Source organism: Crocuta crocuta, unplaced genomic scaffold, assembly GCF_008692635.1.
Source record: "Crocuta crocuta isolate KB4526 unplaced genomic scaffold, BGI_CrCroc_1.0 scaffold271, whole genome shotgun sequence".
NCBI classification, from domain to species: Eukaryota; Metazoa; Chordata; class Mammalia; order Carnivora; family Hyaenidae; genus Crocuta; species Crocuta crocuta.
In genome coordinates, this window is record NW_027527824.1 from 6464652 (window position 1) to 6476458 (window position 11807).

Consider the following 11807-nt stretch of genomic DNA (forward strand, 5'->3'; position numbering starts at 1 on the left):
TGTCGTCTGCCTCCCAGAGCAGTTGCTGAGTTGCTTCCCTTGGCCTTCGGTCCCTGGTCCCCGAGAGCCACTCTCCTCCTCCGCCTGGCCCTCTGAAGGAGGCCGACCCCCCCCTTGAGGTCCTGGGATTTGAGAGGTCCTTCAGAGCTGGCTTTCCAGAACCCACATAAATGTTGCCTGCCTCTTCCCTGCTCGTGTTTCCTAGAATCAGAAGTGACTAGGGCAAATCAAACTCTGCCAGCCAGGCCTGAGAAAAGATCGATGTATGTATTTGTTTCCTTTTGAATTTTAAACCCCAAAATATTCCAGCAAAAAAAAAAAAATGGGGGGGAGATTGGGCAGGATTACCTTCAATGGGTGTCTGCTGCCGAGGAGGCCAGTGGACTTGTCCCCTGCCCAGGCTACCCCTCGGCCCATGTTCCCCCTGCCCCGCCCAGGATGGGGAGGGACGGTGGGAGATGGTCGGGGAGCTGGGTGGAGGGTCAGGGGAGCGGTGCTTTAGGGTAAGAAATTGGGCTGAGGCTGAGGGGTGGGGGGAGAGCTGCCCAAGCGCGGTCACCTTTGCTCAGTGACGGAGCCTCGAAGCTTGCCCGGGGTTGAGCAGCTACGCGGGGGCGGGTGAGGCGGGCGAGGCGCGATGGCTGCAGCCGACGAGCTGGGGAAGGGCAGGGCTGGGGGCTGGCCCTCTCCCTCTAGCTGATGATCTGCCGAGGTCGTCCGTAGCCCGTCATGCCCGCCTGGGACGCCCCCCTGTTGCTGCCCATCTGTAGGCCGATGACATGTTTCCCCTCCTGCAGCTGGCTCTCTGTGAACTCCCTCTTGTGCTCCTGGGCTTTCCTGCAGGAGGGGAAACCGGGATAAAGACTTGTCAGGGCTGCACATTTCTTCCCCCCACCTTCTCACTCCTGCCCCCCTGCCCCGCGCTGTTTCCTCTGTCGCTTCCTAGCTCGGTCCCATGTACCCCCCATCTCACTTCTCTTGCTTCCTTTACCTGGCTCGCCCCGTGGACCAGGGAGACTGGCAAGTATCAGGGACCCATTTCCTCCCGAGCCTACACCTTCACTTTGGGCCTTCCAGCTATCTGCTTCCCCTCCCCCCTGGGCCTGACAGCCCAGCCTAGGCCGCCTCCCGCTCCCCCACAAAGACACCCGCCCAGAGCACAAGGAACCCCCCGGTGGCCACGTACTTCATAAACCAGTTGGGATCTCCACGGTAGTGCCCGTCGTTCTTGGTCACTGCCAAGCTGCCCAGAGCCATCAGGGTTCTCTGCACCGCTGCCAAGTCTTTGCCTGGGGGAAGAAAGGGCGGATGGGGCCGTGAACTTCAGGGCCATGTACCTGAGACTCCAGGGCAGGGCCTGCCCCACCTCTCAGAAAAATGGCCACCCCAGGGGCAAAGGTTGTCCCAGGATCAAAGGAAGCTCCAGGAGACCCTCTGATGCCCTTGGGTCCTGCTCTGCAGACCCGTTGTGTGGCCTGTTTTGATCAGCCCTCATCCCTCTGCCTCAGCTTCCTGTCCGGCACCCGCCTTCTCCACCCCTTTTCTCTCTGTACCTTCGAAGAGGTCAACGGTCTGGAACATGTCAGTCTTGGTGACCCCATAGTCCTCAGCCGCCTTCAGGAACTGAGCCACCTGCTCCATCTGCTTGAAGACCATGGATGGAGGGTTCTCGGGCACCTTCACCGGCTTGGAGCCGTCGGGATACAGGCTGTTCACCAGCTTGCTCAGAATCTGCCAGGCACAGGACGCAGCTGGGCACTCAGCTCGGGGCGCCTGCCCCACGACTGCAGCAGCGCCCCGGCCCCCCTTCCCAGGGTGCCACTCACCACGCCATTCTTCAGCCAGACCTGGAAGCCCAGGCGCCCGCGGTCTGGACGCCCCACATCTGGGCCACACTGCACTACGATCCACTCCACCAGCCGCTCCTCCAGCTCTTCGTCATACTTCTTCTCAATTTTGGATTGCACTTCACGGCTCATGCCATAGGAAGGACCCTTGTTGGCCATGTTGAGGGAGAGCTAAAGCAGCACAGGCCACAGAAGGGGAAAAGGTCAGAGGATCAGAGAACAACTCTGCTTTCACTTGTGCTAGGCAGGCCTTCAGGCTTCTAGGAGGATGGGGGGTAGGGGGTGCTACCCATCCTAGACATTTAGCTCCCCGTTCCCTCGTTTTGTTTTCATGGCACTGCTCTTCTGGGCCAGGCTCATCCCTTGAGTCCAGGAAGGCTCTGAAGTTGGAGACCAGAGAAATGGGAGACCAGATCTTCAGAAGTCTAGAGCAAGGGTCAACCAATTTTTGTAAGCAACCAGACACTAAGTATTTTAGGCTTTGCAGGATACGTGGTCTCTGCCATTGTAGCAGGAAAGCAGCCTTAGATGATACAGGAACAAGTAAGCACGGCCTTGAGCCAATAAAACTCTCTTTACACAAGCAAACAGCACAGCACGCTGCATTTAGCCTATGGGCTGTAGCTTGACAAGGGTCTAGAGCATTCTCTCTTTGCCAAGATTGGCCAGAGGCATTGGAGACGCCTTCCAGAGGAGGCCACACTGCTCTCCCAAAATGAAGCAGGTTTCTCTGTGCAGCCAGGCCTGAGGCGATCCTGCCTTACCTGTCCCTCCACTGTATCCTCTAACCCCAAGCTGGAGCTCCAAAACCACAGCTCTTTGCCAGGTCAGCTCAGCCTCTGGCCTGCAGAGGCTAAAGGGGCTCAAACTTATCCACCCCTGGCAAGGTCTAAGAAGCCAGCAAAACCCAAGAGCTTTTGGTCAAGAAGCTGTCCTTCCTCAGGTGAGTCAGGAGACACACAGACACACACACACACACACACACACACGTGCACACACAGAGAAAGAAAGAGAGAAAACACTGATAGACCCATAGACTCTCTCATACCCTCAGGCTCCCGCCACTGTAGTAGCAGAGTAACCGAGGAGGCTGAGCCCTCCAAGGAGATCCCAGAGCCAAGAATCTGCCAGCAAGAGCGTGGGGAGCCCCTCCCCCTGCCCTGAAAGTCTGGGGCCGGCACGGCTGGGGAGAGCCTCAGGATGCAGGGGGAAGGCTGTAGCAGCAGCGTGGGCAAGGTAGGCCTCTGGGCAGACGTGGCTGGTCAAGAGGAACCTGACCTGGCCCCAGGTATCACCCAGAGCTCATCGGAAGAGCCCTCTCTCTGAGAGAGGTACCAAATGAGGCCAGACCCATCACCTGGCCTCAGAGAGGGGATTGGGAGGGAGAGAATGACCTCAGGATGGGGGCAGTCGGCGCGCTACCCCGACTCCCCCTCTTGCCGATATCAGACTCTCTCCCCTGCACCACCTGCACCACTGTGGGGAGCTTGTCACGGTCCCAGGTCAGCTGCCCAACCCTTCCTTCCCCCACAACTGACAACTTCCCTGCATTCAAGTCCCCCATCTGTGCACTGAGGATGATGTCACCTCCCTCAGAGAGCTGTGCCTTCACCCAGGCACTGTCTGTGACTCCCTCCCAGATTCGCCTCCTGGTGGTGACCTGGGAGACCCAGCCCCTGACCCAGGGATAAAAACTGTTGCTCCCCACTCCGGCCTCCACCCCTTTTCCAAGTCATCCCCTGAGGGGACAACAAAGTTTGAGAGAAAGAACACGGGGGATGGACTCATTTGATTCCAGTCACAGGGCAACTCACTTCTCACTTGTCTTGGGCTTGTAAAGCCCCAGAAGGCTGGGCCACCTCTGAGCACGGCCACCCTCATCTGGCCAGTGATGCCAGAGAATCCAAAAGCCGAGTCTCTGTTTCCCTATAGACAGCCCAACCCCTCCCTGCCCCACCCCTGCTTCCCAACCACCTGAGGGCGGAGACTAGTGGTCCGTGGGAGCGGGTGCCTTCAGCCCATCCTTCATCCTGGGCCCTGCTCAGCCTTCACCCACCAGCCCAGGCAGGCAGTGCGCACCCCACCTTCCCCACCCTGCCCCCTTGGTCTTCCCCACCCACCTACCCTCCCAGACCCTGCGCCCGCTGTGAGGAGCAGGACAGAAGCAGAGTTCTGTCAGCACCCCCCACCCCCCGGCTTTCAGTCTAAGAGATTCAGAGCAGATAGTTGAGGTGTCAAGGCTGGGTGACAAGCACGCGAAGCTGCAGCCCGTAGATCCAGAGGCAATATCTGGATTTTTATCAGAACAGGGAAGGGGATGAAATGCACCCCACCCACCCCAACCCCACCCTTCTGCCTCCCAGTGATGAGTCTGAAAGCGGAGAATTCCAAGAAATCTTCATAAGTCCTCTGACCAAGACCTCCCCGGTCCCACCCTGGAGCTGCGGGAAGAAGAGAAGCAGAGGGAAATGGTTGCCAGGCAGCCCACCCAGAGGCCTTTCCAGACAAAGCCTCCTGGGGCACCGCAGGCCGGCCAGTCGGACTCTGCTTTGACCTCCCCTCCCCTGAGGGAAGGGACAAAGGCCAGCGGCGAAGGGACAGCGTGCACCTGCTACTGGCAGGAAGCAGGGGTCTCTCCAGGACCACCGGCCCCCTCTCTCTTCGAAATAGAACACAGCTGGTAAGGGCAGGCACAGGGGGCTCTCTGAGATGGCAGGAGGGATGGCTCCTCAGTTCTGGGAGCAGAGAGGAGCAGCCCTAGTCACTGCTGCCCTGTGGACAGCAACCACTGAGGGGAGCCAGCCAGACCCTTCGGGAAGGGCCCAGGTTCCCGGACCCACCCAGCCCTGTGCGAGCCACCCAGGACAACACTACAAAGCCCTGACGGCGCCCACCCCTCAGCCCTCTGCCTGCTGTGGGGTCACCTCCCACTTTCAGAGGATGGAAGGAGCCATGTGTCTAGAAAAAGCAGCTCTCGCAGGTCCCCGCACCAGGCCACCTGACTGTTCCAGGGTACAAGAACTTAGAGGTCCTCCCCACTGCCTCAGTGGCTCCCTGGGGCCTCTGTGCTGCTCAGACCCAAGTGCCCGCCAGCAGGACACCGCTCTGCGGCACTGGTAGGCTCGCACACCTCCTCACCTCAACAGACAGAGCCTTGGGTCTAACCCAACACCTGGAGCCCACCACACACCCTGTGGGTATGACTGTGGCCCAACATGGGGAGCCTGTCACCCTCTCTCAGGTCTCCACTGTCAGTCCCTCTGGCCTGCCAAGCCATCCTAAGATCAGCCTGGGGCTGCCCAGGCAAGTACTCCAAGTACGAGATTCTAGCAATGTCACCCATGTCCCCCCACCCGGGCCCTCCCATTGAGCTAGGGCCACCTCCCCACCTGGAGATCAGGAATGCACACGGAGAGGATGTGCTTCCCCAGCCAGGGGGGCTGGAGACCAAGGGCCCCTGAGAGCCCTTCTGCAATACACCCACCGCTGCTGGCAAGCCCTAGCCCGCCTCCCCTCCAACCAGGGGATACGTGCACTTACAGGGGTTCCTTGGGACTCGCAGGCGGGAATGAGCTCTCCGTGTCTGAACTTGGACAGACAGGATGGGGCGCTGGCTGGGTGGGGGTTTAAAGGGCCGCTGCTGCTGCGGTGATGTCAGCCTCCCCCGCTGGCTCACCCCTCGGCCCCCTCCCTGCCAGAAGAACCCGGCCCGGTCCCCACCCCCGGCCCCCCCAGTGACTGCACAGAGGCTCCATATTTGGGGAAAGACACCAAGTTGGAGCAGTCTGCCGGGGGCTGCCCGAGACATTCTCTGCGTGCTTTGGAGATGGAGCCGGCGGGGCGGAGCTGCGCTGCCGCCCGGGAAGCAGCCGGGGAAAAGCCTTTTATGGACAGGACCATGAAGGCCTTCCCTCCTGTCTGGCCTTAGGGCTGCTCCTTCGGCACTGCTTCCTGCCCCCGTGTTTGAGGGGAGTCTGGCCAGAGAGAGAGGGAAAGAGCTGGGGGATGGGTCCCTGAGGTTTGGTGGGGAGTAACCCGCCACCCTGCCTTCCTGAGGGTTTGGCTCTAGTTGGAGATAGGAACTACCCTTTACCGAGGACCTGGCACAGGCCAGGCACTTTGCAAATGCTCTCATTTAATCCTTGCGGCCATGCGGGGGGACAATTACTAACCTGTTACAGATGAAGAAACAGACTCGGGGTGCATGTCTCACCCAAGGCCACGTGGGGGGCTGTGAGTGGCAGAAGCCGGATGTCCCCGCGGGGGGCCCCCGTGTGGGAGCTGAGAGGCTGTGAGTTGTAACCATGCTGCTCCGGCTGGGAGCTTCCAGTAGGGGTGGGTCTTGACTTAGATGCTTTAGCCAGGGTGGAATCTGAGGGCTGGGCAGCAGCTCAGTGGACCCTGGCCCTCATCCAGAGGGTCTCTAAGGCCTGGCAGGGCTGAGACACCAAGGCTGGGTGGGAGGCTCAGTGACGCTCTCCTCCCTGCCTCCCTGCCTCCCTTTGGAACAGACTGAACCTCCCCTAGAGAACAGACTGGACTCCATCCCTCCAGGAAGGAGACTCACTCCTATGCGGCTTACACCTGGCCTCAGGGGGGTGTCTGGGGAAGGGGTAGAAGGTGAGACTTGCAGTGGGTTCTCCAGGCTGCCCGCTGTGGCACCACCCCACCCCCTTTCCCAGGGCAGCTTGGCAGGGAGGAGCTAACACTCTCCAGTGGACACCAGCACACCCAGCACCTCCAGGAGGGGGTCAGCCAGGCCTGGCTATCGGGGGAGGCCTGCCCACCACAGCCGGCCTCCCGGCTCAGAGCCCAGTGGCACAGAGCTAGAGTGCCCCCCAGTGGGCTTTGCTGGGAAGAGCAGGGAGAAGGGCGGGAGATCAGCTAGATGGCAGCAGACTCCTGGTGAGTTGCGAATTCACTAGCTTCCTAGCGGCCCCAGATCTTAGCATCCTAGGCCCATTGGAACCTAAATCAACTTTCTAGGGTCATTTCAAAATTCCCACTTCTGGGAGCCTGCCTGCCACCCATGCGCACTTACCCACCGTCTTGTGTTCCCCCAAGGACCTCCTCAGCCTTGGCCTGCATTCCCTATTAAAGTCCTGGGGTGGGGCGGGGCGGGCTGGGTGGCTCAGTGGGTTAAGCATCCAACTCCTGATTTCGGCTCAGGTCATGACCTCTCTGTTTGGGGGTTTGAGCCTGCTTGGGGTTCTGTCTGCCTTGCTCTCTGCCCCTCCCCCACTTGCTCTCTCTCTCAAAACAAAAAAAAAATCCAAAAAAAAACCTTAAAAAAAAAGTCACGTCAGGAAGTCCTGCCTGCACATGTAGCCTGCCCAGCAGGGAGAGGCTCAGTCAGAAGTGAAACCGGCCTGACTCGTAGGTGGGGAGCCAGGTAAAGGGGTGGCAGATCTCAGCGGCGAGCTGGGGCTGCTACAGTTTATTCACTACACTCTCCTCTCTGCCCAGCACAGTGCCTGCCATGAAGCCAGCCCCTGGTAAGTATTTCCTGGATTGATGCTATTGCTCAAAGGACAGGAATGACCTTGGGGAATCGAGGACACGTGGGGAAGACAAGGGGGGAATCTCTTGTTGAATAGAGAAAGGTAGACCAGGAGAACCCGAAAATGAAGGACCTCTGCCCCATCCTTCATTCTCAACATCTCCACCCAGAAAGGAGGAGCAAACAGGGGCCCAAGAACTGCGTCTGGTTGTTTCTTTAATTGAATGCAGACTCATTCATAGAAAACAGAAATGCAACCATAGCATGGAAACAGACATTAAACGGAGTTCTGAAAAAAGATCCAGATCCACCTCCTCTCCCCAGCCCAAGGGAGAGCTGTAAAAACAAGTTGGGCAGATAAGACGCACTCCCATCCCCAAGGCAGAGGCCTGACCTGACCTCCCCCAGTCTTGGCATCTGGAATGGACCAGTTAGGGGGAAGGGGATCGAAGGACCAGAGCAGCCAGGGGGCCCAGAGCTGGGGCAGCTCAGTGTAAACTTCAAGGTTTCATACACGTATATGTGTGTGACTAACACAAAACTTGGCCAAAGACAGGACGGAAACACGGGAGCCAGCCCTGGGTCCTAGAGTGAGGCTGGACTGGGGACACTGACCGGAAGATCATGTCCCTTCCTGAGCCCCCTTCTAAGATAGGCACTGGGGCTCCCGCGGCTGTGGGGAGACAAGAGGAGCTGGGCGCCTGTGTCCCGCTCCTTTGCCCCTGGACATTCTTGGGCAGCGTCAATGGCACTGAATGACCCCCCAGTGGGGGCTTGGCAGGACTGAGGGCCCAGAAAGAAAAAGGAAGGAAAAGGGGTGAATTCAACTTTTCCTCTGATCCTGGTGCCAACATCAGTCTGGGAGCCGACGGGACAAGCAGGTGACCTCTGAATTCAGCCCCTCAGATCAAAGGCGACTCTCACACACGGGCTGACCCTTATTACTACAGAGCCGGTCCCAAGCACAGGTCAGAGGGGGGAGGCAGCGCTGCCTGAAGCCCCTTTTAGGCCATAGCACCAAAAGCGTGGCACCAGCTGGCCAGCCTCCAAAATCCTATAGCCCATTCATCCTGACGGGCAGTAATGGCAGTCAGGTATGGCCTCCAAGGGCTGTCAGGCCCTGGTGCAGGACAGAGAATCAGGCCCAACCGGCCCTGGCCTAGAACTCGGGGAGAAGAAAGGGCTCGCGGTCGTAGGCTGGTGGGGAGGGGAGGGACGGGCAGAATGCAAGGCATGAGATGGGCAGGGCAACACTTCCCTCCTACCTCCTGCAGAGGGACAGGCGGAGAGCCGACGGACAGGGCCCCTGAGAGGCCCTCAACACTGAGAAGCAGCAGCAAGTGGCCAACATCTGGGGTCTTGCGGGAGCAGGCCTCCTCTCTGGTAGAGGGCAGCCGCCAGGCTCACCGCTGTGACTGTCCCGGGCCCAGCTTGGGCCTCGTCGTCCCGCCACCCCCCACACCGGGCTGCAGGGCGCGGACGCACACCCCCAGAGCTACGGGGGCTCTGGGCGGGAGGCAGAGGAGCTCAGGGCCCCGTGAATAGAGCAAGGGGCCTGGCTCCTGCTAGAAGACATAGATCTTGTCCCGCTGCACGGTGTCCAGGTCATCGTCCAGTGTCAGCAGCACCTGGGGGGGAGGGGGACGCGGAGTCAAGCGCGGGCAAAGAGGCGGCCTCGGCCTCTCCCCGTGCTTGGGCAGAAGAGTCTCACGTACCAGGAATGACCCGAACATGGCAATGGAGGAGAGGAAGTGCCAGATGTCGTGGTCGTCAAAGAAATCCAGGAGGATGCAGTCTCGGTTGTGCTCCCGAGACTCTGCGGGGGTTTTCTGGGGAGGAACGGGGAGAGCTGCCTGCGGACGCTGCCTGCCAAGGCTGGGGCCAGACTGGTGCCCGCTCCCCCTGGCTGCCCTGCTCCCGGTGCCAGGCAGGAGAGCGCCCTCTTTCTGACTCGCCCTTGCCTCGTCTCCCACGTCTAAGAAATGGCTCTTCCAGGTTTCTCCCTGAGGACGCTGGCTTCTGCCCTTTCCTTTCTTTTCCTTCCACTTTAACCCTCAGCTTCTTCCGCCCTTTACGTAAGAGCACAGGGCTGAGATCACCTGGAGGCGCTAGAAGGCTTCAAAAGCCTCCCAACTTGGTTCTGTGCCAAGGGGACTCTGCCCCCTCCTCTAATCAGTGACTCCAGGCTCACTTTGTCTCCACAGTATTACAGGCAAGCCACACAGCCCTGCTCGAGGACAACAGGGGCTCTGACCTGTGGGCCACGGCCTAAGGCGCTGGGGGTCTTCCATGCTCACCCATAACCCCTCTCCAGCAAACCCTGCCCGGACATCCCTGAGTCCACGGGCCGTCTGTGCCACACGTTGAGGCCACTGAGAAGATGACACCTGCCTTGCCCTCAGGAGTTCAGTCTTCACTTAGCTCCCAAATTAGTGCATTCACTGACTCCAAATCTGCCTCATCTAGTCCTGCCTCTGTAACGTTACTCAGGTCACAGCATCTGTGGACCACAGGGCCCTTTCTCATCACCCAGGGCCTTTGAGGCCATGAGCACAGTCTGCCTCCTCCAGGAAGCTTTCCTGGATCTCCTAACTCTGTCCTCTGCCCTCGTGTCCATTCCTCCTTCCTCTCTGGGCCATACCTTCACCACCTGTAATCATACTGCAAAGAGCAGTCCAGGAACTGATCATCTCTCTCTCTTCAACTAGATTATAAGTACTTCAATGGAAGAGACCATGCTAGACTTAGTTCTGATCCCAGAATTGAAGCCTGATTCATGGCAGGTGCCTATGAGGGGGAGGGGAGAGCCCGGTGTTTCTGGTTTCAAACCCCAGCTGTGCTACTCATTGGCTGTGTGACCTTGGGCAGGTCACTTGGCCTCTCTGAACCTCAGCTGCCTCATGAGTAAAATGGGGACATCCCCATGCTGGCATACTGAAAGTTGGGAGGATTAAATGAGAAAGCAGCTGCGAAAGAGCTCGGTAGGTGCTCACAAACCATGTCTGGAAAGAGAACTGGGCGTTTGTTGGTCACGAGGAGCCTGTGGGCAACCCCCCACCTTCTTGGCAGGATGACTACTCACCTGCCAGGTGCTGAGTCCCTGGAAGAAGAAGAAGAGGGCAAAGCCCCACACCACCGAGGTGCAGACAATGCAGAGGAGGGGGATGAGCTTGATCCGTTCACCACTGCGGAGCTGGGTGGGGCCGGGGGGTGGGGGTGGAGAGCAGCCTGAGGGCCAGGCCCTGGGCGGGCCCATGCCCCCGGCCTGCCCTTGATGCCAGTTCCCAACACACAGGAAGGGTCCTTTAGGAAGCCATCTTGGATCCACAGCATCACCTGACCCGGCTACACATCTCAGTGTGCTCCACGCCAGCAGCCTGGTGTCCTCGCCCCTGACGCCCGCCCTGCCTAGGCCTCCACGTGCCCGGAGCCCTGTGCCGTCAGGGCGGACTGGCCAGGGGGCTCTCCTTACACTGGATGGCACCAGTGTCCCTGGGGAGCACCTGGCCCTCAGAGGCTCCAGCCTAAGCAGAGGCGGGGAGCCCTACCCCCACCCCCTCTGCACTGGGGGGGTGTGCTCTTCCCAACCACAGCGGGCAGGGCTACCAGTTTCATTCTTAGAACATGGAAGGGGCTCAGCAAATGGGTCTTTGGATACAGCTGGAGTACATGCAAGAGACTTGGGCCTTTCACCTCCCCAGACTGGCAAGGACAAGAACGAACAATTCCGGCTCCCTCTCGGGGCCACTCTGAAGCAGACTGTGCCCATCTCCCTCCCGCAACAGCAGGGTGGCCGGCAGGGGAGGCCGAGCCACCCCCACTCACCTTCATAATGATGTAAAAGGCAAAGTAGAGAAGCAGGTTGCAGATGCCAATGGCCAACAAGTAGGAGGCGAAGTCATTGGGGCGCATGATGAGCCCATAGGCAGCCCTGGCAAGGGGGGAAGGGCCACTGAAGCAGGGCAGGGCCAAGAGCGAGGAAAGGGCTCTCCCTCACTCCTACCCCACGATTTCGTATGATGTGAGGCCGGGTTCAGAGGCCCACAGAAATGCTAGAACCCCACGTGCCGACATTGCTCTCCTCAGCCCCCATTTCTCACACCCAAAGCTTAGAATTTGTCCGTGGCCCCCACGGCAGCCAGTGGCCAGGCCACGGCCCCAGCTGTCCGCCCAGCCAGGCTAGCACAGACCACGGCCAGACTCACAGTGACCAGTTGATAATGTTGCCCATGACCAGCAGCACCATGCGGTCCTGGAGGGAAGCAGAGACACGGGGACTGAGAGAGGGGAAGAGAGACAGGGACAAAAGTGGAAGAAGGCCCAAGTCAGCTGGTCCCCCCGCCTCGCCTGGGCTCTGGCTTGCACCCCACCCCCCCCTCCCGCCAGAGGGAAGAGAGTAGATGTGGGGGAGGGCTGGGAGGCCGGGCGGTACCACGTAGAGGGGCCCGCTGCACTGGCGG

The 11807-nt window shown here is 59.6% G+C and overlaps 2 protein-coding genes across 3 annotated transcripts in view; both read right to left on the bottom strand.

The window, feature by feature from the left end:
- Positions 1–248: 248 nt before the first annotated feature.
- On the bottom strand, positions 249–5495 carry TAGLN (transgelin). The gene is made up of 5 exons (XM_077777518.1): positions 5388–5495; positions 1827–2018; positions 1554–1731; positions 1187–1289; positions 249–837 (listed from the first exon to the last, which is right to left on the bottom strand). Exons 2-5 carry the CDS (start codon positions 2004–2006, stop codon positions 693–695), a joined length of 606 nt encoding a protein of 201 aa, XP_077633644.1. The 5' UTR covers positions 2007–2018; positions 5388–5495; the 3' UTR covers positions 249–692.
- Positions 5496–7546: 2051 nt separating this feature from the next.
- SIDT2 (SID1 transmembrane family member 2) overlaps positions 7547–11807 on the bottom strand; it is a 15837-nt gene continuing 11576 nt past the window's right edge. For both annotated transcript variants that reach the window (XM_077777454.1, XM_077777460.1), the window contains exons 22-27: positions 11780–11805; positions 11553–11599; positions 11173–11278; positions 10430–10540; positions 9063–9176; positions 7547–8975 (exon numbers count right to left, since the gene is read on the bottom strand). In XM_077777454.1, coding sequence (XP_077633580.1) covers positions 8913–8975; positions 9063–9176; positions 10430–10540; positions 11173–11278; positions 11553–11599; positions 11780–11805 — 467 coding nt within the window. In that variant the 3' untranslated portion in view covers positions 7547–8912. The remainder of the gene's footprint in view (positions 8976–9062; positions 9177–10429; positions 10541–11172; positions 11279–11552; positions 11600–11779; positions 11806–11807) is intronic.